At 32.2% G+C, this 26,758-nt stretch overlaps 1 protein-coding gene across 3 annotated transcripts in view; it reads left to right on the top strand.

The window, feature by feature from the left end:
- POT1 (protection of telomeres 1) overlaps positions 1-26,758 on the top strand; it is an 81,215-nt gene that overhangs the window by 10,718 nt on the left and 43,739 nt on the right. For all 3 annotated transcript variants that reach the window (XM_073809885.1, XM_073809886.1, XM_019924546.3), the window contains 3 exons: positions 7,565-7,678; positions 8,459-8,506; positions 10,468-10,582. In XM_073809885.1, the coding sequence (XP_073665986.1) occupies positions 7,565-7,678; positions 8,459-8,506; positions 10,468-10,582 (277 nt within the window). The remainder of the gene's footprint in view (positions 1-7,564; positions 7,679-8,458; positions 8,507-10,467; positions 10,583-26,758) is intronic.

Here is a 26,758-nt window from a genome sequence, read left to right as displayed (position 1 = left end):
ATCTGATATTAGAATTTCGTATCTTACAAAAATCTTCCTGTATTATTTTTAGAAAAGTTTTATGTTCATGAGAGTCAAGTGCTAATATGAATGTAATGTTTTAATCTTCTTAAAGAATTTTTTGAAACATTTTACAAAGACAATACAAAAGAATCTTTGGAGGAAATGTTCTAGGTAGAGTTGCTATTAGAGAGGTTTGTGTGTATTACATTTATTATGCATATATTAATTTTTTTTTTACCTTAGTGCATGGATCTCTGTTTATCTTATACTTCCTTCCTCCTCATTAGTCCTGGGTATCTCTGACTGTGTATCTGTGTGTGCATATGAATGTGTGTGTTTGTTTTTGGAGGGGTTCATAATTAAAGAGCTCTTCTGGCTGGCATGTTTGGATGTTTTGAAGTGAAATGATATAAAGAGATCGTAAATTCTAATTTCTAGTGATGTAAGGAGATTAAAGAACTTACTTTTCTGTTCCTTTTTCTGTCCTTTATTTTACATAGTTCAATAGCAAAGGCCATACTTAAGAGGCTGTTAGAGTTTGCTTAAGTTTAGGCAACAAAACACATTTGTTTATTTTTCAAACATCTATTAAAGCTAGCTTCTAATGCTTAATCAGGTTTTTGGAATCTTTTACTAAAATATGGTACTAATCTTTTATATATTATATTACTAATCTTTTATTGAGAATATCGTATTATATTTGTATGGAACTTTACAGATTGCAAAGTGCTTCCATATACGTTTATCGTTTGAGCCATTAGTAACCCTCTGTCCTGATGGTCAGTAGTACAGTTATTCTAAAGCTAACCTTGTAGTAAGTACAGAAGCTGCTCTGTCTCCACGACTGTATTTTTGTCCTGCCTTAAGGAGATATTGTGGACTTGAATTAGGTCTTGGAAATGTTTGCCTTAGAAGATTTTGTTCTTCTTGTGTGGCCATGGTTTTAAAAGCATTTAAGCAGCATGGAAGGGCATAACCAGAAAAGCAAAAGCTGCCCCACTCCCTCTGAACCCACTCTCATTACCTACTCCCATTATTAGATAAAACCACTGCTATGTCTTTTTCTTTTTTTGGTATCCTTCCAGCTTTTATATATGTGTGTATATATGTATACTTACATATGTATGTATGTATCTTTATATACATATAAACATATATGTACATTTTCTACCAAATGACATCATACAATCCATGTTTTGTAAATTGCTTTATTTCACAACGTATCTTGGACGTCTTAGAGAAGTGTTTTAAAAATAAATACATGGTATTGAATATTAGGAATCTGTTTGCTTATATTTTAAATATGTTTTTATCTTTATCCTTCCTTAACATTCTTGTATTTATTAAATTCTTACCTGAAAAATAATATAAAAGGTTTATAATATAATGAGTTAGCAAAACATGTACATTTATCTATAAAACATGTATGGTATATTAGATATTATTTTTCCTAACTGATATGAAAGGTGTCTTCTGCTTTTGAAATATATTTTAAATAGGTATTCATTAAAATAGAATAGAACCATACAACTAATTAGTACTTGTCAGATAATAGGATGTTGGTAATGGTAAGTCAAGGTTTCTCCTTTTAAAATATAATGGTGTGAAGACTGAGGTCACAATTTAGTTTAAATTCTTTCTGCATTTAAAATCACGAATGTTGATCATTTGGGAGGTCTAATTAGTCTATTTATTTTAGAGTTTATAGTATTAAGGTTAAAGATTGTTGCAAATCAAAGGTAAAACTTTTTGCATAAAAGAATGAATTTTTATTGTGAGGTGGATGGACCTAGAGACTGTCATACAAAGTGAAGTAAGTCAGAAAGAGAAAAACAAATACCGTATGCTAACACATATATATGGAATCTAAATTAAAAAAAAATTAAAATAAATAAATAAATAAAAGTAAAAAAAGAAAGAGAAAAAAGGTCCGAAGAACCTAGGGGCAAGACGGGAATAAACATGCAGACCGACTAGAGAATGGACTTGAGGATACGGGGAGTGGGAAGGGTAAGCTGGGACAAAGTGAGAGAGTGGCATGGACATATATACACTACCAAATGGAAAACAGCTAGTGGGAAGCAATCGCATAGCACAGGGAGATCAGCTGGGTGCTTTGTGACCACGTAGAGGGGTGGGATAGGGAGGGTGGGAGGGAGGGAGATGCAAGAGGGAAGAGATATGGGAACATATGTATATGTATAACTGATTCACTTTGTTATAAAACAGAAACTAACACACTATTGTAAAGCAATTATACTCTAATAAAGATGTTAAAAAAATTTTTTTAAATAAAAAATAAATGTGGACATACACAGGGTAAAAAAAAAAAGAATGAATTTTTATAGCTCGATTCTTACACCTTTCTTCTTTGTCGCTTATTTCCTTAAGATTAGCTCTGTATTTGAATACAGCAATCCTAAAACATCTTTGCTTTGCTAGATTAATGGTACATTTTGTGGGAATACAAATGGTCTAATTGAAATTCCCTCCATCTGAGGCATTTTTTTCAGTTTTAACTTTCATTTAAAGAAAGTTTTAACATTAATATGTAGATACAAAATAGGAAAGACTTTTCCAAAGTATTTTAAAAGTTTAAAAAAAGGTCTTATTACAAAACTGTCAAAGTTACAGACATTTGTTAATACGTTTTTTCCCATTCCTATAAGATTTAGTTCTGAAAGTGGAGATAGAGTAGTACCTACCATAGAAGTCAGGAGATCTGGGTTCTTGTCTTAGTCTACAACTAATTAGCTGTGTGTGACCTTAAACTGCTCATTTATTCTCTCTGGCCCTTATTTTCTTATCTGAAAGATGAAGGTGTTTGATTATGCGATCTCTAAGGTCCTTCACAATTCTAAAATGCTAAGATTCTATGAAGTAAGTTTTGTAGTAGTTGTATAGTTTATGTTAAGATTTAATGAAGGTATATTTTATGTAATGTCTGTGTGTTTGTGTGTGTATATTCATATATTTAGGTATTCATTGAGTTGTCTAAACACTTCTTGAATGTTTTTTGTCTGCTCCATGTCAGAGACATTTTAACTGAATAAGACAGTTATGGACCTTGCTTTCATGGAATAGTTTTCAATGGAGAAGAGTGGAATTAAACAACTATTATGTAATTAATTATTTTATCCAGATATGATATGTACTAAGAAGATTGAGTAGCAGAATGAGAAAAATAGCCGAAAGAATGAACATAGGGGTACGGGGAGAGTAGATAAGTAAGAGAGAACAGCATATACAGAGGCCCTGAGTGAGGATCCTGGAATGCTAAGGAATTATAGTAAGGCAGAGTTCCGGAGTGAGTCACACGAAATGCGGCTGGTGGGCTGGGTGGGCATCAGATCATAAAATGATTTGTAGACCATTTAAAGATTTTGGTTTTTATGCCAATTATGTCCTTGGTGTTACATGATCCAATAAGTGCTAATACACATGAAATACATTTATTATGCTAAAGAAACATTTTCTGTCAGTCACTGCACTATCAATGACATCAGGTCCCTGGTTTTTCCCTGTACCCTTTCACTCTTTAACAGTGTTTTAAGATGTGATAACCTAACAGTATTTGCAAGGTCAGTATAGTAAAAATTACTTAATGCCTGTTAAAGTCAGATAAGTTTTTCTTTTTGGATTATCAACTGTTTCATATTTTCTTTGCCCTTTTCCTGCTCAGTGATGACTTGAGAATTTTTAGTATGTTATCCATTAAAAATAAGCAAATTAATACACTGGTTTTGTGTATTTTTGTTACCTATTGGTTTGCTTCCTATTTCACCACTGATTGTGTTCCTCATTGGGAGATATTAGCATGTAAAAACCATGGTTGTTTATATGCAAGTAAGTTGTCTGATTTTTTTTCCTTCAATTGTTCATTTTTAAAGAACGCTTATGTTAAAAAGACCCGTATTGATTTCACTCATTTTCTCTGCAACTCGTTTGCGGTAGAAATATTCCTGTTGGCTACACTGAAAATTGTCTAATGATGAGGGCTTAATCTATCTAAGGCACTGTGACAAAAGGGAAATGACTGCTTTGCTGATATCTGAGTATGCCGAGTTATTTCAAAGATTTCATTTCAAATGTGTTTTCACTTTTATAACATTGATGCAAAGATAGCAATTAAAACCTTATCATTTTTAGCAGCAGGGTTATGCTTCTCAAGCTGGTTTTCTAATACTGTTTTCAGCAGACTGAGATAGGCACCTACTCTGACATATCAGAATACTTTAGTCTCACCACTGAACTGTGTAATTCCCATTCTTGTTTGAATGGCTTCAGTATGCTGTGCTCTTCTCAGAAACTTAGAACAGTGTGTGTTAAATCTCATTTTCAACTCAATCTAATGAGTGTTTATACAAGCTAAAACAGCCTATTATATATTTATGTTTCTAATCCTCTGTGTATTTGAATTAATTTGAAAGTCATTATGATTAATAAATTGATGGGACATGAATCCTAAGCCATTTATTTTTTTCTCTTTTGTTTAGATCTGTATTTCAGTTTCTACCAGTGTTGATTAATTTATTCAACAAATATTTGTTGACCACTGATTATGAACAGAAGCCTCCACTAGTCACTTGTGTGGGATATTCAGATGGATAAGACATTCTTAGTCCCAAGGATCTTACAGAGTTTTCAGGGCAGTAAAAACATTAAGAAAGTTTATAAATAACACACATGAAAAATATTAAAATGCGGCATAGGAGAGTTCAGAGGAAGGAAGAATTATTTTTCCTTCTTCCTTCTTTGGGGTACAAGCTAAGATAAACCTCCCAGGGAAGAAGCATTTACAGCCCAGATTTTAAAAGATAGGTACTCAGAAAATGCAAAAAATATATGTGGAAAAACATTGGGTATATAAGAGAATCTGATTTATTTTGTATTGAATGGAAGTATATGGAGATAAAGCAGGCAAAGTAACTTGGGATGAGATCACTGAGGGCCTTCAGTGCAATTTATATGTGTAAATTAAATATAAATTCATGTTTATAAATATAAATTTGGGAGGGATAAATTGGGAGTTTGGGATGGAAATATACACACTACTATATATAAAATAGATAACTAATAAGGACCTACTATATAGCACAGGGAACTCTACTCAGTACTCTGTAATGGCATATATGGGGAAAGAATCTAAAAAAGAGTGGATACATGTATATGTATAACTGATTCACTTTGCTGTACACCTGAAACTAACGCTGTAACTAACATTGTAAATCAACCATACTCCAATAAAAATTAAAAGTAAAATTAAATTAAAAAAATAAAACAAACGTAATAAATTGAACATTTATTTTTTATAGGTTTAATTTGTAGCTTAAAATTTTATTAATAACTTTTTTTGAAGTTTTGAATTTTATTTTTTTTTTATACAGCAGGTTCTTATTAGTTATCTATTTTATACATATTAGTGTCTATATGTCAATCCCAATCTCCGAATTCATCACACCACCACTGCCCCCCGCTGCCACTTTCCCCCCTTGGTGTCCATACGTTTGTTCTCTACATCTGTGTCTCTATTTCTGCCCTACAAACTGGTTCATCTGTACCATTTTTCTAGGTTCCACATATATGTGTTAATATACGATATTTGTTTTTCTCTTTCTGACTTACTTCACTCCGTAGGACAGTCTCTAGATCCATCCACATCTCTACAAATGACCCAATTTCCTTTTTATGGCTAATATTCCATTGTATATATGTACCACATCTTCTTTATCCATTCGTCTGTCAACAGGCATGTAGGTTCTTTAAAAGTATTTTTGGTTCTTATTTCCATTTTGTCGATTGTATGCTAGAGGAAAAGTTGTAACCTTTTACTGAGTTTTGTTGCTAATGTTAGAATAGACTTTTGAAAAATTTTTGTTATGAATACTGATATCTTGCTTTTAATGATTTATTCTCTTTATTTAAAAATGTTTTCTCCATCATAAAAGAAATACTTTTATTCTTTAAGTTTGGTTTATACAGAAAAATTGAAAAATATGCATTTCTTCCCCTAACACTTTCATTTAGTGTATATCTTTCCATATATTTATGTTTAAGACATTTTAAAGTAAAATAAAAAATAAAATGAGATGTTATTTTTTGTATTTTGAAGAGAATTTAGAACTGACCAATGATTTCCCTACTTCTGTTTATTCTCCTGTGTTAGCTTGATTAAACAACTTTACATCTTTGACTGAAATCTTAAGTTTTCATTTAAATCAGAATATACTGTTCAAAGGTAAATTGGAAAAACTGCATATTTTTCAGTTATAATAGTAATTTATTCCAGAAGCACTCTTGTTCTTTATTTTATTCCCCTTTAAAACTGCCTAAACCATGGTACAAACATAGAAAATCTTCAGTGGGAAGGAAAATTTTCTCCCACTTAACTGTGAAGCATTGTTTTTAATTAGCATTAACAGCACAGACACAATTATGTTTGCAGTCTCACCTGAAGAAAATAAAATGCAGAAATTTGCAGAGCTAAAATATCTGGATAGGGCCAGAGATTTTAGAAAGGCCATTTATGATCCTTCCTTTGATTCACAGATAGTTTATGGAGGGCCTACTTTGTGCCAAGCCCTGTAAATACAAAGCAGAATAAGACATGACCCTTGTCTTCAAGGTGCTTACAGCCTAATTAACGGACCTAAATAGAGACTCCTGGGGGTTGACACCACACTCATATGTGCAAAATAAAAATCAGTAATGCAGAAGAGTTCCATTTGGTAGAAATTAAGATTATTGAAGGAAGCTGCCTAAGGCCCAGGAATTTCTGTTTATCTTAAGGTTTTGGTGTTAAAATTAGAGGAGTAAGATAATAATATGTGTGTGTGTATGTGTGCACGCGTGTGTGCGTGTGTGTGTGTGTGTGTGTGTGTGTATAAAATACAGCAAGACAAGACTCACTAAGTGTGGATGTTCCAGTATTTGGAAAATAAGAAAAGAGATTTAACTAAAGAATGAGAGAGGCAGGAATAAATGGAGATTGGCTTCTTCTTACTATTATAAACCTACGTGGAAAGAAAGTATCTTTGTTCTTATTAGTATGTAAATGGAAATGTCCTATTTATGTCTCATACCCTGGATCTTTATGCTCATGTTAGTTTTATAACAATATGGAGTTTTTGCAATAATGACATGTCTTTCTCAATGTAGTCTCTCAGAGATTTAGTTTCATTTAATTTCCATTCTTAATACTGTTGGCTCATTACTGTCTCTTCGTTGTGTTTATTCATGCACACTTATTCACATAAATTGAGATGAACATTGATGTTTGAAGCCCTAATAGATAAATAAAAATTTCTAAGTGATTTAGGTAGTGTTTTCCTGGTCCATTAAGAGGAGCACTGTACTTATCTATGGCTACATTGCTGATACCCTTTTGTAGGAGGTGGTAGTCTCAATCTTATATTCAGAAAGCATTAAACAAGTTTAGGCTAACCAGCTTTTCATTTTATAGAAATGATTCCTGTTTTTACATAGTAATAAAAATAAGAATCTATATGGCATTCAGAATTATGGTATTTTGATGATTTTTAAATTATTTTTTTCTATATAGGACACCATTGCAGTGGCCGGATTTGTTATTTTGTCAGCATCTTCATCTACAAGCAGAGATGGTAAACTTCGCTTATTTTTGAAAGCATCTGAGGACTTCAAATCAACTGTTTATGTAAGTATGCAACTTTTTAGTCTCTAATTGTAGTTTTAATGAGCTAAAGTAATGGAATAGAAGTAGTATTTTTGTGTATCTGCAGATAAACTATTTAGTCTGACTGAATTATTGTAATTAAATATTTTAAGTTTAAAAATAAAAATCCTTTTCTTGGCTTTATATTTAGAATGATTCCAGGTAGCAGAGAAGGATCCCTTAAAGATAGTTATTTGTTACTGAAATTCTTAAAGCTTCGCAGACAGTCTAAACCTGATCAATATATTCTTTGCAGTTATACTGTCATCCTCTTTTGATGGTCTGCTTGATTTTATCTTAAATTGATCAGGTGCCCCTTTTTAGGTAAAACTGATTTCCTCCTATTTCATTCTTTATGAAGGTCTTCATCCTCTCCGTCTCACTTCACCACCCCCCGCCCCCTCCCCACACAAACACACATACACTTTTGGAGACTGCCTGTTTGGTCAAGGCTGTCAGGTGGAGAAGTAGAGTTGGGTCAAGCTATGTGCCTGCAGACCAACATCTGCCTGTTTTGTTTTATTTTTTTGTCTGAACAGGGCATTTTATGGGCCAGGTGTGGTTCTGTGATATTAAAATTGGTGAATTAAACTGAAGCTTAGCTTAGACAACTTTGTACCTGCGACTCTTAATTTGTAAGCTATAACTTTATGCCATTCTGTGAACTGGAATATTATAAAATGTGTAGTTTTACTACAATTAAAGGTCTGTAATCACATTGGACATGTTTGTATACAAATAAGTCCTCTCTTTTTTTTTCAGGTTTATGTTAAATCCGTAAGAGATTTTTCTACAGAATCAATGTCTTTGGTAAGATGGTATTAATTTTAATTTAGAAATGTACACCCCACACACACATACATATATGTATTTGACCCACTTTATAGACTGATTTTGAAATAGTATCAATACAGTGGGAAAACATAATCTCTACTTTTTTGATATACAATGATATTACATTTGAGTTATATATTTCCCTGGTAATTAATACCTGGTTCATCTGTTGTCTGGAATATTTGCTGATATTTTGCAGAAGTTACGTACACAAGAAAATTAAAATGGAAAAGAAGTTTTATTGTGTGAAGACACTGGGATTTTTACTCCTTTTAAATCTTAGGCAAATTCATTTCTTTTGCTTTTCATCAGCTTATATTTAAACAGATTGTTATGTGCTGAATTGTGATTTGACAAATTATGTAATTTTAAGTAAAGAATTTTATTATACTTCTGATATATTTTGCTTTTTCTTTTAAATCATATTTTAAATATTTTATAAAATTTTGTCATCTCATAGCAATGGGAAGGTTCCCATTTTTAAAGGTGAGCTAATTGTAGCTGAGTGAAACTGGAAAGAAGGTAATATGTTGATAAAGTTTAGTTATGGCAAATGGGCTCCTTAGTTGCACAGGCGGGTTCCTTAGTTGTGGCACATGGGCTCCTTAGTTGCGACCCATGGGCTCCTCAAAATAAATTTTATGTTCTACCTTTAGTTTCTATTGGACAGAGTTCAAGGACTTTGCTTCTAGTTGACAGTGACTACTGGATACAGGTTTTAAATTCTGAATAATACCATAATTGTATAACTTAAATTTGTTATTTAGGGTAACTGTAACCAATAAAAGTATTGATGTACTTTTTAAAAAATATGAATTAACTCTGATATTAGTGTTTTTCAAAATTGTTATAGATAGGTCAGCTTCAAATATTTGATACATCCACGCACTTGTGGTAAGGCAGAAGTAAATGAGAGAGCCTCTGAACTTGGCAAAAACGGTTTTTCAGGAAGCTCAGGTATTCTGAACTATTAGAATATAACGTAGCTGCTCTGCACACACATACTGGCTTATTTACATTGAGAGCCAAATTACAATCAAGATGTTGATTGCTGGTTGTGAATTAACAAGTACATTACTTCAAAAACCATAATGGTTAGGGTCATTGAGCTGTGCTGGCCTTCCCATTCATCTCCACATTAGGGAGATATTTGTTAAGATAATATATTGGATCCAGTTAGTTTGTCAGCTGAGTACCTATTGTCTCTATTCTGTCCCATATGCTGACCATTGTTTTTCTTTCATTACTTTTTTTTAATATCATGGTTTGATGAGATTTCTAAGCAAGCCCTGCCCTTGTGTTTGACCTGAGGGATCAGCTTCCTTGAAAAAAACAATTCATTTTGATTTGATTTTTAAAATTTTAACTCTTAGTGTGATAGGTAACCTTATTTCCAGCTGGAAGTGAAGTGGGTGGGTGATGGGGCCAGATGTCTGAACCCTTTTCAGGATTGTTTGACTAACATCAGACGTTCTTGTGAAATCACTTCCCCTTTTCTTTCCAAACTTCTGTATAGTTATTTCAGAAAAATTTTTTTCTTTTATTACCATGTTTAATGTCTTTATATCATTTATAATCAAAATCTGGCTTTATTTAGGCCTTATTAAAATCTTCATAGCAGTATAGGAAAAAAAATAAATATATGCCACAAGTTTTGAAGTGATATTAGTTAAGGTTAAAAACCAGAACAAAAGTCTCTTAAACTGCATTTTTTAGAGCTGTGTACAAATTACACCATTTATAATCAAAGTTATTTATATGAAAAACTAGATGGTTTATATAGCAACCTTTATAAGCTGTGCATTTCTCCTTTTTTCAGGCTACAGTCTCTTTTTAGACACTTAGAAGGAAAAAATGCAGATCAGTTTGCTAACTTACAAATTTGATCATAACATGATTCTAAAATCTTAATACTTATATTCACTGTCTTTCTTTAGGTTCCAGCCACACATTATGTATATACACCCCTGAATCAACTTAAGAGTGGCATGATTGTCAATGTCTATGGTGTTGTGAAGTTCTTTAAGCCTCCATATCTGAGCAAAGGAACGGGTAGGTATTATTAAAATTGGTCAAGATTTTAATGGACTGGAACTGTTTTATTGGTTCAGGAACACAGCTCCTTCAGTACTCTAAGTCTTAGAAACTTAATTGTGATTTATAATTGTCAAACAATACTGATGCAAATTTTTTGGCCATTTTTACTTATAAAATAAGTATAGTCTATAAGTTGTAGAGAATAAATGAAGAAAAGAATGCTAAGCAGCAACATGACAGCATATGAAAGTATAAAATAGCCTATGAAAGTATAGAATAAGCTAGAAAAGGTAAATATATAGACACGTACAGAATATGTAATGCTGTTATGTAAATCATTTTAATTCTTGCATAGAAGTTAAAAGACAAATGTATAAAAAAGAGCTACCTGTAAACATGTGTTAGTGGTTACAACATAAAAAGATGTAAATGGTGACTAGGTAACATAAAGTATGTGTTGGGGGAGGGGACTAAAAGTGTAGAGCTTTTGTATATGATAGAAATTTATTTTTTATCAGTTTAAGATAGTTATAACTGTAAGGTGTTTTATGTAAATTTTGTGGTAACCAAAAAGAAAATACTTATGGAAGATACGCAAAAGAAAATGAGAAAGGAATCAGAGTAGGTCACGACAAAAAAAATCAGTGAAGCACAAAGGAAGACCATAAGAGAGAAAACAAGGGACAAAAGAGCTACAAGAGAGACAGAAAAGAACAAAATGGCAAGAGTAAGTTCTTCCCTATCAGTAGTTACTTTAAGTGTAAAAGGATTAAACATCCCAGTCAAAAGGCATAGTACTTGGGTTGTTTTTAAAGATAATTAAGGAGATATAACCTATTCTATATAAAAATGTAAGCTTTTAAACAGACTAACATGTAAAAGAATGAATCAAAAAAACGTGGATTTCAGCTTTCTGAGAGTTAATGTAGTTAACAGACAGGCACTTTCACCTTGGTTTAATTTAGTTCAACGAAATTTAACATTTATTGCTCTGTTTAGTCTAATTTGAAACAGCAACATTTGTAAGAGGCATCATTATTTTATGTATCATTAAGAAAAGCTATGCTTCACTGTCAATTGTAAGATATAACCATATTGTAAAGATGTTAAAAATGTGAAACAGTGGTGGTGTTGATGAAATATTGTCTTTATCGACTGTATGCCTGCCAGCTGCTGTGGCTCATGCTGGGAACACAAAGATGTTCTCAGTGAGTTAATATTTTTAAAAGATTTAATTTATTAAATTATACATATGCAAATTTTATTGTGGCATGAGCTCTAAGTTTACTCTTTGGTGGGGTGGATGGGGGGGAAAAGTCTCATTTTCATGTGGTCAGCATTTTTTTTTAGTGTGTTTTAAAATTTTATTTTGAGCATTATTTGATTTTTTTTACATTATGAAATATATCAAACATACAGAAAATAATTAAATGACCCCTATATTATATTTACTGGGCAGATTTTACCATATTTGCTTCAGTTTTTTAATTTATTTATTTTTAACTTTTGTTGGAGTATAGTTGACAGAATATTTTGATAATGTGTAAAGACTTAGTTTATGTGCAAGTGGCTATGTGAAGACTATTGAATCTAGAGATGAGAAGTTTGAAATAGGTGGTAGCTAAGTCTGAAGACCGCAAAAGGATGTTTTATTGAAAACCCTGATTTCTGTTGTTTCAGTAGGAGGGGAAGAATTAAACGTTAAGGTTGAAGCAGAGAAATTTTGTTTGAATTTCTCAAATATTTTCATTCAACTTTACTCTTTTGCAGTCTACTTTCCACACCCCATCATGCCATTCAACATACATATGCATACTTTCACCTTAGTAGTTTCTTCTCATCATCGAATTTTTTTCCCCTGAATTTTACATTGCCCATTCTGTGAATTCCCTGTAGAGTGTAATCACTGCAGTCTTCTTCCAGTTGCCAGTGTTATCTGGCTAGCTTTAATAGGCCTGCCAAATTTAGGAATAAGCTACAATACTGGTAATAATGTTCATCTAACTTGGTAGAAGATATAATTTTAAAACTTTTTGCACTTGGTATGGTTCAAATGCTTATCATTGAAAGTTTTTAGTAAATTAATCAGCAAATACATTATTTTCAAAAATATCATGAAATGAAAGTATTACAGAATAAAATTATAGCTGTTTTTAAAACAGCTATGATGACTCAATTTTAGTTTGTTACTAGATAGCATAATCATTTTCTTCTGACAATGTTATTAAATCGTGTATATAATGAAAGCATTGGGAAACTGTAGTATTTATTATATATTCTATGTATCCTGTATCTCTTAGGTATATTTATAGTTAGATCCAGTCCTTTAATAAAAACATTCATGAGTAGTAATAAGCCAACTTTTATTTTAAAGATAATGTGTTTCTCTGTTTCTTCTGAGATACTAAATTAAAATGAATGTCATCAATTTTTTCTGAATATATTCATTAAAACTCTAAAATTTGTCTGAAGATACAGCGAGATGTCTTTACTACTACCAAGATGGTAACATTTTAAAACTATCTGTCTTATAATTTTAGTTACACTTACATTTTTTTCTGTTGATAGAATTTATCCTTCAACATGCTGCAGGAGAGTCAGACAAATAGCACTGATTTTCGTGTTCAGGAAAGAATCAACTTCATTAGTATTACCACTGAGAAGTACTAAAATAAATGTACAGGAGTAATCCACAGCTGAGCCTTTTTTGTACTATATAAAGCAACATTATTTCACAAATACAGGGCCACAACCTAAATATTACATCTTGATGTACATAATAGTTATGTGTAGGAAAATTACCTTTATGCAACTCAAATTTAGATAGATGGAAAAAAGTTGATTCTCTTATATATCATTAGCTAGAATTTTTCATTAAAATTCATTTTATAAATGTTAAATTCAATGCAGTAGAAGCAATTTGGCGCAATTTAGCATCCTTCTTGACTAAAATTTTTCTTGACTTTCCTCTCATCCTCTGTAATAATGATTATACATGGCCTGTAGCATACTGCTATCTTATTTCTGTAGCAAATGCTTTATTTCCCAAGCTTTATCTTCAGTCTTCGAGGAGTTGTAGCTTTTATTCTTACAGAAGTCTGTCAGTCCTGTTTTTAAAAGGACTATCGATGCTCACATTCTTATTCATCTGTGATAAGATTCATCATGAAAACTGAGAATTTCTCAAGGATTATGGAAACAGCATATATTAAAAGATCATCGTATCATCAAAATTGATTTTGATCATGACTCAGCAGCGGTACATAATGTGGCCTCTTTCATATAGGAAGACAAGGTTATTGCCACATTCTTGGGATTTTGAGATTTTATAGCAGTTATCTTCTCTGAAAACAGTTACTTCTCTGAAAGCAGTTACTTCTGCTTCTCTCGCACCGTTACTTTTGCTTTGAAGAGCTGGGTAGGTAGAGCTACGTGTGCAGTGTTTTGCCCTGCACAGATAACATTGGGCATTTTTCTTAGATAACATGTATAAAGGAGTTTAATTTTAGCTTTGTCTCAGATTTTAAGGAGTATCTTAATTTTTTTTTTTAAACTTGAGACACCTTTACTCTGTTCTTATTGTCTGTTCTTGCTAAATAAGGTAAGTAGAGGCAGGCCATAAAACATATCCATCCAGACTTGTTAATAGTATGTGGTCCTGCTTGCTTGGTTAATATCATAATGCCTGCTCACTCTGAGCAAATGTGAAGAGTAGAGAGAACACTGTTTGTGCTTATTCTTCCTAATATTTGAGTCCAGAGGAAGGGAGAGAATAGTCAGAGTATTCATAGCATCAGTTTTTACTGTTCACTTCTTTTTTTATTTTCTTCTCTGTCCAACTTTGAGACCCTAGAGGTCTCAGCCTTTTCATGCCACGTAATGTGGCACATCACCTGTGGCTCCCTAGCTTTCCTCAGGAATGCTCTATGTTGCTAAACTATTTTCACACCTCCTCCCATCAAAAATTCTCAATATTAGAAAAGCAGCTTGGTTAAACTGAACAGTTTTGGATGTTACAGTGTTTCTACAAGCAGACTTATGCTATTCAGTTTCTTAGAAAAAGGACACCTGTTTTAGCTACTTACTGAGCATTATAATCAAATTACTAAAATTGTATCCAAAACATTGGATTTCTAAGAGCTCCTATCTGTTTCACTTACTTTTAGTTCTTAGGATAGAGTGATACGATATAGAGCCCTAGGATTTTTTCTTTTCCTGTTCTGTTAAACATTCCAGCTAACTCTGGATTGCTAATTTTGGCTCTGTAAAAATACTATTTTCACTTATGAGAATGACTTGCCATTTATGCATTAATGTTATGTAGCATAATCGTTTGAATATTTTTGTTTTGCCTGAGTAATATTGGTTGCCTATTAATGATTATGTAGTTAGTGTCTTTTAATTTCTTAAAGTATAATAATTAACTCCCACATATTCCACAGTAACATGGTTGAAAAAGAATTTATTAATTACTGAATGATTAATGACTCATTGGTATTCCATAAGATCCAGGAGCCTTTCTGATTCATCAAAGGGAGATTAAAACTTCTAGTACAACATAAAATTGTATGTAATGTTTACTTATATTTTTTATTTTTTAAAATTGATAACGCATCTTTAGAATTTTTAACCCTTTTGTAGTCCTACACCTTTATGAAAATGTGATGACAGTTATAGAGCCTGTCCTAGAAAAATTCACATGCATGCTTAAACACTTAAATATACAATATCAAAGTTCATTCCCTGCTGCCTCTGAGCCTCAGATTGCAAAATCCTGATCTGTGGTATGTTCATACTCACTTATTTGACTATTCAGTTAATGTCAAAACTACAACATACATTTTGGCTTAATGTATGGCATTTAAAACAAAATAAATGAATGCACAGTTTTGCTTTTCAGTTTGCTCATTTGTTCATTTATTCAACAAACATTTATTGAGAACTTTCTATGTGCCAGGTGTTATATTTTATAGACATGAGACATTCAGAGATTTATGTGATTGTTTCCACCCTCAAGAAATTAAAGTCTGTAGTTAAGCAGATAACCATTATAAATCAATGATTATAATTATTCATGATTTCACTTTGGTTTTAGTCTTTCCCCAATTTGTAAAACTCTACTTGTCCATTTTATTGTTGACTATGTAAAGCAGAATCTTTGTTGTAAAATGTACCATGCTTTTTGAATGTGTGTTTTAAAGTTGAATGATGGATTTACCTTTTATATAAGATGCAGGTTGTGGGCAGGCACAGAGTTTTCCATTTCCCAAGGTCTAAAAAATGATAATATCTAGTTGAGTGAGGTAAGAATCTTCAAGTGCTTGGCTATCTTGCTTTCAGGAATGGAGGGCATCCAGGCACAGCTAGTCGTCACTTATCTCTTTAAGGATTTGGAAAGGTGAGCTAAGCCTCTCTTCAGCACTGTTTTCCAGCTATTCTGTCCGTGCCAGTAGGAAGTAGGTTTCCACTTGGAGAAAGAAGGTGAAGAAAGATCTTTCTTCCCCTGTCACTGAACCTTTGTGTGGCTTGCTTTCTTATATTCAAGAATGACTTCTTTGATGAAGCTTGAGTCTTCTATTTGGCTTCCTGTCCATATCCTAAGAATCTGTCTCTCATGACCTTTTCCTCTAAAAATTATTAGCCTGTTTATTTAGGATGTTACCCTTATTTTTCATGAGTTTTTTAATTTGAATTATTTTCATGAATCATAAAATCAGTACTGTTTTCCCATTTTTTCTTGAAACTCGTGTTATATTCTTTTATTCATTAAATTAAAAAATGTGTTTGCTAGCCTGTGTAGCACTGTACTGTACTTAGTTGTTTTCTATAGACTCATAGGTTGTTGTCCATAGATAAAATAACTCTCAGAGAGTTTACAAGTGAGGGAGACCCAAATGTAATCAGCTAGCTAATAGAAGGCACAGTCTTATGCTGTGACTAAAGGAATAAGCAAAGTGCTTTCCGAGTGGGAATGGAGAGATTAATGCTAACAGGGGAAAAGCTTCTAAGAGATGTAGCATTTTAGCTGAACTTTAAAGGGTAAATTGGATTTTGATAGATGAGGAAGAAGAGGCCAACATTCCAGAGTTTGAAAATAGCAGCAAAAGTTGTCAGATTTATAATGAAAATGTGAACTAGTGCTGAAGCAGTTGACTTAAATATAATTTTAAGCAATAGAATGTCAGCAATATATTGATGCATAATTTTATGCTCTTGTAGCAGTCTTTTTTTAGGGATCGTTATTAAGGACCTATGATACTTCTGTGGTGTACATTTTGTTTATATTCTTGAAGAATTTTTTTTTAATTCTATGTTTTATGATTTCCATATGTGGTAAAACTGGCTTGTTCAGATTGTATTGGTTATATATGCAATCAGCTTTATTTATATGCTATACTGTCATGTAGTTGGCAATTTGTCTTTGAAAGATTATGTGTTCAGAATTATTACAAATATATCTCAAGTGGCTATCAGTGGAATGCTTTGTTACATTACTTCTCAGGTCAAATGGATTCTGGTAATATTCAGGTTCACAAAAATTACTTTCGAGTTACAAGTTACTTTGATTTCCATCTGCATTGTTAGGATTGTCTTCTACTTCAGTGTATTAATTTCCCTCCCAACTTTACATATCATCAATTAAGAAAATCCAAGTATATTCTCTTCCTTATTTTTCAGTTTGTTCGTCCTTTTGCAGTGGTTTCTGGCAGCTTCTTATATATAAATGATAATCTCTTTTTTGTCATTATGTTACAGATGCTTTTCGCAGCATTTTAGTTTTGTGCTGGCAGTTTTTGAAATTTAAATATTTAAAATGCTTGTGGAGTCATAATTTGTTTGTTTGGAAAGGCTTACCTATTAGAAGATCTGAAAACTATTACCCTATATTTCCTTAAAATTATTATTATATATTTTTTAAAACTGCATGTATTGCCTGGAATTTTGTTTTTTATGTAGTGTGCAGTGATCTCACTTTTTGTTGGTAACTGCCTTGTTTCAAAATCATTTATTAAATAATGTCATGTTTAAATCATGTATAATTTCTGTACCGCTATATAAGGATCCGTGGAGCAACACCTAACAGAGAGCCTGAGGTGAATTTTCTTCTCCCAATATGTGACCTGCAATAGGTCTCCTCAAAAACAAGGAGGGCTATTTAGATGTTGCCCAATTTTTAATCATTAGGCAGAGTATTTGCTACAATCTCTACATGAATATTTGAGGATGTTTGGGTTGGTAGGATTCTGTATCCTCAATTCTGATTTACTGTGTAATAATATAGTTTGCTTGTTAATCTCAGTCTTTTTGTTTCTTCATTCATAATTTTAATATACTTTTAAGCCTTACAGAAATATATTGGGTGCATTTGCCATATACATACTGGTATCAGGATTTAAAAATATTTGAAATCAGATTAGGATTTATATGAAACTCTACCATAAGTTGTGATTTTTTTTTTCCTACAGGTAGAATAAATGGTGTCAGGTTCTTAAAGGGTGTGTGTGTGTGTGTGTGTGTGTGTGTGTGTAATATATCCCTAGTGCATTTTGTAAGATAAATGTTAAACGTACGTATTATTAATAATTTATCAGTACTTAATAGAATGAATATAAAATTCATAAAATAACATTTAATTCACTAGAGGAACTAGTCACTTGTCCTAGTGCTTGGATTTTAATGAAGAAGTATAATGAGTTTTAGCTTATAAAGGAATATGTTAGAAGTTAAAGTAGTTTGCCTCTCATTTGAACTTTTATTATTATCACTTTAAATTATTCTCCTTATTTATACATTAATCATAGTATTTTTATTTCTACAAGTGTCAGTTTTCTTTTGGAAGTATAATATGCTGTATATTTGAGATACTTATATAGCTTTTAAGTTTTCCTTTAAATGAAGCTGAAGTGTAGTAGACTTAAATAAAATTATGTTATACTAAGTTCATGTTTATATATTTATTGTGAAATTGTTTGAAAGCTCGAATGCATATAAATGCTAAGCATTGCTATATCTAGTCCAGTATATTGAAGTTCTGCTGAATATGTTATTAATTGTCCTATTTCCACAATAGATTTGATCTTTGAATAATTGAACCTGTTGCTACTTTTAAACCACATAAGGCTCTAAAGTCATGAAGAAGACTCTCTCTTTCCACTGAGAGACTAATTTCACTCCCATCTCCAGCTAGTGAAATTTTTTAATACAAAATTAAGAATAAAAAGAGTTTAGAGGTATTATAATACCTCTGTTTGTGAACCACAGAGGTTGACCCTTTTGTTCTGTAAAATTTGTATTGCCTGCATACTTCAGGGGCATGGCCATCTAAATAATAACATTGCAGCTCTTATTTACTGAATTCTATGATGTCTTTCATATGATTATCGTTTCTGCTTTACAAAATACCCTAAGTGTGGTGTTGCATCGCCTCTATTTTATAGATGTGGAAACTTGGAAGTGGCACTGGTCATGCTTTCTCCTGTTCCAAAAGGCTTTTAAACAAATCACATATTTTGCCAGTTACCAGCTCGCAGTATCATACACTGTTCAGGAATGCCACTTCTTTGTGGGCATTCCTGGCTGTTGCTCATCAATGTGAAGCTTGAAGCCCAATTTTATGAGTCTTAGAATCAGCAAAACAAATATCAGGTGGCTTAGTTGGGGAGTATTCCTAGGATAATAATCTAATTGGTAGCTGTACTAGTAACTTCCTCTTTGAAATTTGAGGAGAGTTTGGTTGTGATTAAGAATAGGTTAGAGTAGTTTTAGTAGTACCTAAGAGCTGAAAGAAAAATATGAACAAGCAAGATAAAAAATATCTATAAATTACATGGCACTTAAACATGTATTTAGTGCCTTAAAGCAGCTGTTTAACCAGATACTGATAGTCCCTTTTTTTAAAAACAGCTTTACTGAGATTTAATTCACATCTAATTTACTCATTTAAAGGATACAGTTCAGTAGCTTTAGTATATTCATGGGGTTGTGCATCTACCACCACAGTCAACTGTAGAACATTTTCATGTCCTCCGGAAGAAACTCTGCATCTCTTAGCTCCCAAATTCCCCGTATTCCTCCCAGCCCTAGGCAACGATTAATCTACTTTCTGTCTATAGATTGCTTATTCTAGACTATTCATATTAATGGAATCATAATATCTGATAGTTTGTGACTCGTTTCTTTCACTTAGCACGCTCTCAAGGTTCATCCATGTTGTGGTATGTATCAGTACTTCATTTCTCTTTGTTACTGAAAAGTATCCCATTGCATGGATGGACCACATTTTATTTATCCATCTGTCACTTGATGGACATTTAGGTTCTTTCTGTTTTTTGGTGTTACAAATAATGCTGCTATGTACATTCATATATATGTTTTTGTGTGGACATCATGTTTTCATTTCTCTTAGGTATATACCTAAGAGTGGAATTGACAGTCTTTTTGAGTATCTTTTTTCTTGTAGGCCATTTTTCTTATCAGAAATAATTGTTGAGTTGCTTTGAATATCATGATCTTTTATCTTCTATACTAAGTTCATCTTGAAATTTCTTAAATTGGTCGTGTAAATATTACTGCATTTGATGCTGGACTGTTTACATAGTAGTACCATTACTTTGAAAAATTGAGTTCTTGAAAGATTAAGTATTAAATAAAGACATTGTAGTGTACTTTAGTTTCTTTTCCTATTTCAGAGTATTATGCTATTAGTCCTTTATTTCCAGTATCCTTTTTGTATGTCCACCATTAATCTAGTTTAAGAGTTGGATTTTTCCTTAAGGCACTGTCTAGTGTAAAATTTAGGCTTTGCATGACAGGTAGTCTCTGTCACAACTACTCAGTTGTGCCTTATAGCATGAAAACAGCCATAGACAATGTGGAAATGAATGTGTAGCAATAAAACTTGATTTTACAGAAGTCAGCTGGCCCACAGGCCGTAGTTTGCTGACCTCTGATCTCATTCATGGTTATGGTTTTTGTCAAATTTTAAGAAGGATTCAGACGGTACAGCACATGTGTTTATATTTGCTCCCAAGTTACAATTAAAATGATGATTTAAAAAGATATAATTTTTAATGTCAAACCAAATGGATGAGGAGATCATAGTTAACAAAAGATACCAGCAAGACTTCATATGCTGACATTTGTATGATTGATGGTAACTGATTCAACCACGAAGAGTGAATTTCATTTTTATGGCCATGAGCAAACACCACCATACAAAAAGATCTCCATTCTGTTTGCAGTCAGTCATTGCCATCCCCAGTCCTAGGCAACCGTTAACTTGCTTTCTATCTCTGTACCTTTCTGGACACTTCATATAGATAGGCTCACTTTGCTTCTGGTTTCTTTCACTTAGCATAATGATTTTGAGGTTCCATGTTATAGCATGTATCAATAGTTTATTCCTTTTTATTGATGAATATCAATATACTTTTATAGTTATTTTAAAAATTAATCTTACTGTTTTGTCTCCCTTATTTTAAACACAAACTCTGTGAAGATAAAGACCATTGCTAGTCTTAGTTGAAATTCTTACACCTAGGTGTACCATCTACGACCTATGGTTGCTCAATGCATAGAGTAAAACATAAGAGGAAAACTCCCCCAGGTGTAATTTCAGAATAACATTTATGAACTCATAAATATATCTGTCTACCTATCGCATCTGTGTGTGCATGTATATTTATCTATATATTAGAACTTATATCTATCGTAATATTTACGCTTCTCTTTCCTGCCTCCCGTGATCTTTTTCAACATTATAAAAACATGAGTGGAAATTATGTTAACCTCACACCAGGATAATAAAGAGAGTGCTGTTATGTGTGTATTGTATAGCAAGTATCCTTGTAAACAAGTAAGATTGTAGCATATAGTATTGCCTTAGTTCAGTGATTTGCCTTCATGGCTTTTACTTTAGTATTTCAATAATAAAATTTTATACAAGTGGAAAACTGTTGATGAAGTACTGATTGGTTTAAAAACAACAACACTCTACAACATAAGCTTAAGAGAAATTTTTAGTTGTTTTACCATAGACAACTTACTCTGCTTCTCTTGCTTAATTTGTTTATCTGAAAATGGAGATGATGATGGTCATGGTCTCTCATGGAATTTGCTGTAACAATTGAAGTAACATATGCAACTGTACCTGTAATATGGTAACAGCCAGTTGCAGTAGCTATTAATAGATATGTGAATTCTTTGTAAGGTAAATATTATTTTAATTTTCAAATCTTGAATTGCATATGTAGAAAACATAGTTAGAAAATCAATGATAGATTGCCTCAGTGAAGAACAGCACTTGTTGTAATAATATACAATAGAATAGATTTCAACTTACTTTCAATAAATAAATGCCTAATTACCTCAAAAAAATAAATAAATACAAACAACAGCACCCTAGTAGATAAAAAGGTGGTGAAGCAACTTTCATGGAGGAATTTTTTTGTGGATTATATAATTTTTTTGTGGATTATATAAATATATAAGCATGCATGCATGCATGCTTCTTTGATTAAAGACCTTACTTAGATGAACTACCAGCTTTCCCTTATAATAAGACTCCAAGGCAATTTACACTTAATCATACTGAGGAAATTAGGTGAATTGCTGAAGATCGCAGAATGTAGGGCTTAATTTATCATTTGTTACCTTTTCTAGATTTACATCAAGTTAAATGAAGTATTACCTAAGTGTTAAAGTAGTTAAAATACTTCGTCAACAGTTTAAACATGAAGTCTTACTGAAGCTTTAAAGTCAATTCTTTTTTTTTTTTTTTTTTTTTTTTTTTGGGTACGCGGGCCTCTCACCGTTGTGGCCTCTCCCGTTGCGGAGCACAGGCTCCGGACGCGCAGGCTCAGCGGCCATGGCTCACTGGCCCAGCCGCTCTGCGGCATGTGGGATCCTCCCGAACCGGGACACGAACCCGTGTCCCCTGCATCCGCAGGCGGACTCTCAACCACTGCGCCACCAGGGAAGCCCTAAAGTCAATTCTTTATCAGAGTTTAAATATGTATTTTTAGAGGTTGTTATTTAGATAAACTAAGAAAGAATACTGATTTATTAAATGTCTCTCTACTCTCCCTACCTTCCCTGCTGATGCAGGCTATCAAGAAAGTAGACTTAAATTACCTCTTAGCTCTGTAACTTTATTATTAAAATATTAATTTGTAAGTTGACTCTAACTTCACAAGATGATTTTTCTTTCATTTGGGAATGAGTAAAAAATGAGGCATGGGGAAAATAAATATTTTTATCATTTTATGTAGTCATTATTGAAGGATTATTTACTTACTTGGTGAAACACTTTACGTCTTTGGAGAAGTTAAATAAAACTTACTCTAGCAGTTTGCCTTGTTAGTATTTGTTAAAATGAGTAGCTTGGTTTCCAGTTACGTCATGAATCTAATGGTAATTTGTGAAAGAACCTGAAAGCTATTTAATATTTCATTTATATTACTTCTTTATTGTCCTTGAGAGCAAATTATTGGACAGATTTTTTAAAATGCCACTTGTTTCTTGAATCTGAATTTTTGTTTCCTTCTTTTATAACTATATACATATCTAAACCCAAAAATATGTATATAAAATATGTATATAAAATTTTATTTTGAAACTCCTCATTATTTTATAGATAACCTTAGGAGACTCTGAGAATTTCCTCATGTTTAGTTATGCTATTCTGGAGAGCTTGCCTTGTAGCAGGTAGATGCTATTTTGAAGAATATTGCTACAGTAAGTCTGTCTGGGCCTGCAGCTCAGTAATTGAATTGATTGTGTGTGTGGGCATGCCTGTAAAGAAAATACTTAAGGTTAGATTTAATATACTAAGAAGTAAACTTAGGTGAGGTCATTTTAAATTCTGTTTTTTCAATCCTTGATGTTAAGAAAGTAGTTTTTTACTTGATAGTTCTCTATATACACATCTGTGTATCTGTACATATATTTACATATAAGCATTTTTTAACAACTCAGAAATATCCATAGATAATGTGGTAGCACTAAAAGTCTTTGCTAAGAGTAGTGAAATATTTTAAGAATGCTGTTTTAATTGTTTGTAATTTGGTATGGGGAGAACAAAATATGAGCAGGAAAAATAATTCCACATTATAACAGTAGTCCAAAATTAAGCTGTGGAAATAGAGCAATAAAACAAATCTGAGAAATAATGTACATAAAGGGGGATTTTATAATTTTTCAGTTTATCTTTCCAGTGTGCAGTATTTGTGAGTGCAGTTTATGTACCCTTTCCCTTAGTCACTGCACCAGATGTTTATAAAATACACTGCTGTAATTACTTGAATAAGGCAAAACATTTTAATTTATTGATGTGGAGTCCTAAGCTTTGTTGTGAATACTTTTGAAATGCTTTTTGGAAGAGTTAACATAACACAGAATTACAATGGGTAGGGATATATTAATGTTACCCCACCTTCCCATCTCCCCTTCCCTGAATGAAAACACACAAAAAATTCTCTTTGGTTAAAAAATGAAAAGAATTAAGAAAAAAAGTAGGAGTTTGAAATAGAGAAACCAGTGAAAAGTAGCTTATGCATTGGAGTATTTCTTATAATTATTTTATACTTTTAATTCTTTAGTTTTAGGGATATGAAATATTTTGCTTTATTTGGAAAACAGTATCAAGACTTCATAGGATTTGTGTATATGCTTGGATGTTATTACTAGTTGAAAAACAGTGAGTTTGATTTTTAGAGTGGAATGATAAACTGAATACATATTCTTTGCTTTGCAGAAATGTCATGATAAGAAAGCTCGTATTTTATGCTAAATATTTGAAAGATTTATTGTCATTTATATGTATTATATAAGTTAGATTTAAGCAAAATATTAATGGGAACATGTAACAGCCATAGAATAAGAACTTAGAAATACAAATGAATTTCTATCAACACTAGAAATAGTTTTGATCATTTAATCATAAACAGAATGTATACACCCCAATCTCTACCACCACCGTAGCAGCTATCCATCAGTTTTTAGCTGAATCATCAGGCTTCTGATTTCCAGTATACGTGATACTTTTGAAAAACTGGTATCATCACACACAATTACCTTATATAACTGAAAAGAAGATTCATGTAGAGTTATAGATAGGAGAACACTCCAAGCTGAGAAAAGAACAAAGATCAAAACTAGGGTTTATTGATTTATTTATTATCCTTCATAGTACTGTCAATTGGTTTGGTATCAGGAAGCATCAAAATGGGATTTTACTCTTATGATTATTTTTTTCTCTCTCTTGTAAGTAATAACAAAGAGGGAGATAAGAAGGCAAGAAAGAGAAAGTCTAGAACAGTGGATTGCCAGGAGATAGGGTAGATAATGGGGAGACAGGAACTGCTGAAGAGAATGTCCCAAGACAACAGTGAACTGTAGTCCTGAAGAGCTGTCTGCCTCTTCATCAAGTGAGGCTGTAAGTTCTCTAGTTTTCTCAGTAATACTTCATTTAAAATAACTTGGGGATCTAATCTACATAAGCTTTTAGCAAAGCATTTTCAGTGGGAGAACTACCAATTCTGTGAAACATTCCATGAAAAAGTGGGAAATTTTGCATACTGTATCTGGCTCTTGAGATTCACGGTGCATTATTAACACGTTATCACCTCTGAAAAGATTTAATAAAGGAATCTGTTTAACTTTACTTTTAACATAATTTTACTTGGAATTACTTGAACATGGAACCCTTTTTAATGTACTCTGATTCTTGTTTGCTGAAACTATTGTCTATAGAATCAAGCTTAGAGATTACCGACCTAGATTAAAGTTGATAGAGCTTCACTTTCAAGCAATTCATTATCCATATTTTTTCTAACCTTTATTTATTGTGAACAGGGAAGGGGTAGGACCAATTCTTACTTCTTTGCAATTTTGATTATCGTAGAATTGCAAGGGACTGTCTCTGTAGTGATCTATATAAAATGTAGTACTTTATGAATTTTCACTTTCAGAAAGTATAATATTGTTGATGTCCTAAATCAGTGCTTCTTAAGCTTTTTATATTCCTAAAAATTATCAGGATCTCAAGGAGCGTATATTTTTATGGATCACAGTTATAGATATTTAAACATACTGGAAATTGAAAGTGAAAAACTAACATTTAATGACATTTAATAATTCATTTAAACCAAAAATAGTCTATTGTAAAACATAAGTAACTAATGAAAAATATATTTTCCAAAACTATGAAGTGTGGTATTGTTTCACATTTTTGATGATATTTTTATCTTTAAAAAAAATGAAAGTAGCAGGATTCTCTTATCCCTTCAGTCTGTTACAACATGTTATTTCAGTTGAGATACATAAAACTTTCTGGCTTCACACAGCTATGTAGTTGGAAAAGGGAAGAGGACTTTTATAAAAGTCTTCAGGTGATTTTGGATATTCTTTGATAACCTTCTTAAAGGTTGGTTACAATGAGGAATCTGAAACCATAGCAGTGAACTTTCATATTCTATTGAATTAAAATCCATTGATCCATCTTGCAGTTTGAATGGATCTTTAAATCATCCATGATTTGTAGTGCATAGGTCATTTGAAAAACAACATTTCCTGAGGTATGCAGATCTTCTATATGTTGACCCATTTCATTGTACAGTATCATACAATACCAAAATATAACAGTTATTTCTGTCACCAGTCAATTTTATCAGAAAAGTCTTTGACGCAAGAGGGAGGAGATCTGGGGATGTATGTATATGTATAGCTGATTCACTTTGTTATACAGCAGAAACTAACACACTATTGTAAAGCAACTATACTCCAATAAAGGTGTTAAAAATAAAATTAAATTAAATTTTAAAAAGTCTTTGAATATTGAGAAATCATCAATATCATGGTAGAAGGTGGAACTTTTCCAATATTGTAATTTTAGCCTAAAAACTTTGGTTTTATCATTGGCAAAAAAATGCCAGTTTTCTTTGAACTGAAAGATTAATTCCATTCATTTTTGTAAAAACATCTGACAAATACCAGAACTTGAATAACTAAAATTTTTCTGTCAGTCATCCTTTTAAATAAAAATGCTGTACCATGAAAAGAATGTGGCTAGTTAACTCATAAACAATCACACAAGTGTTTTTCCTTAAGATGACCATCATACTTTGGTAAGCAGTTGAAATATTTTGCTTCCCATTTCACCACGTAAAATATTAAAAAGACATGTACTCAAGG

The sequence above is a fragment of the Tursiops truncatus genome, chromosome 9 (assembly GCF_011762595.2).
Source record: "Tursiops truncatus isolate mTurTru1 chromosome 9, mTurTru1.mat.Y, whole genome shotgun sequence".
Classification (NCBI taxonomy): domain Eukaryota; kingdom Metazoa; phylum Chordata; class Mammalia; order Artiodactyla; family Delphinidae; genus Tursiops; species Tursiops truncatus.
Note: the sequence above shows the minus strand (reverse complement) of the source record. Positions and strands in the feature narration are given on the sequence as shown.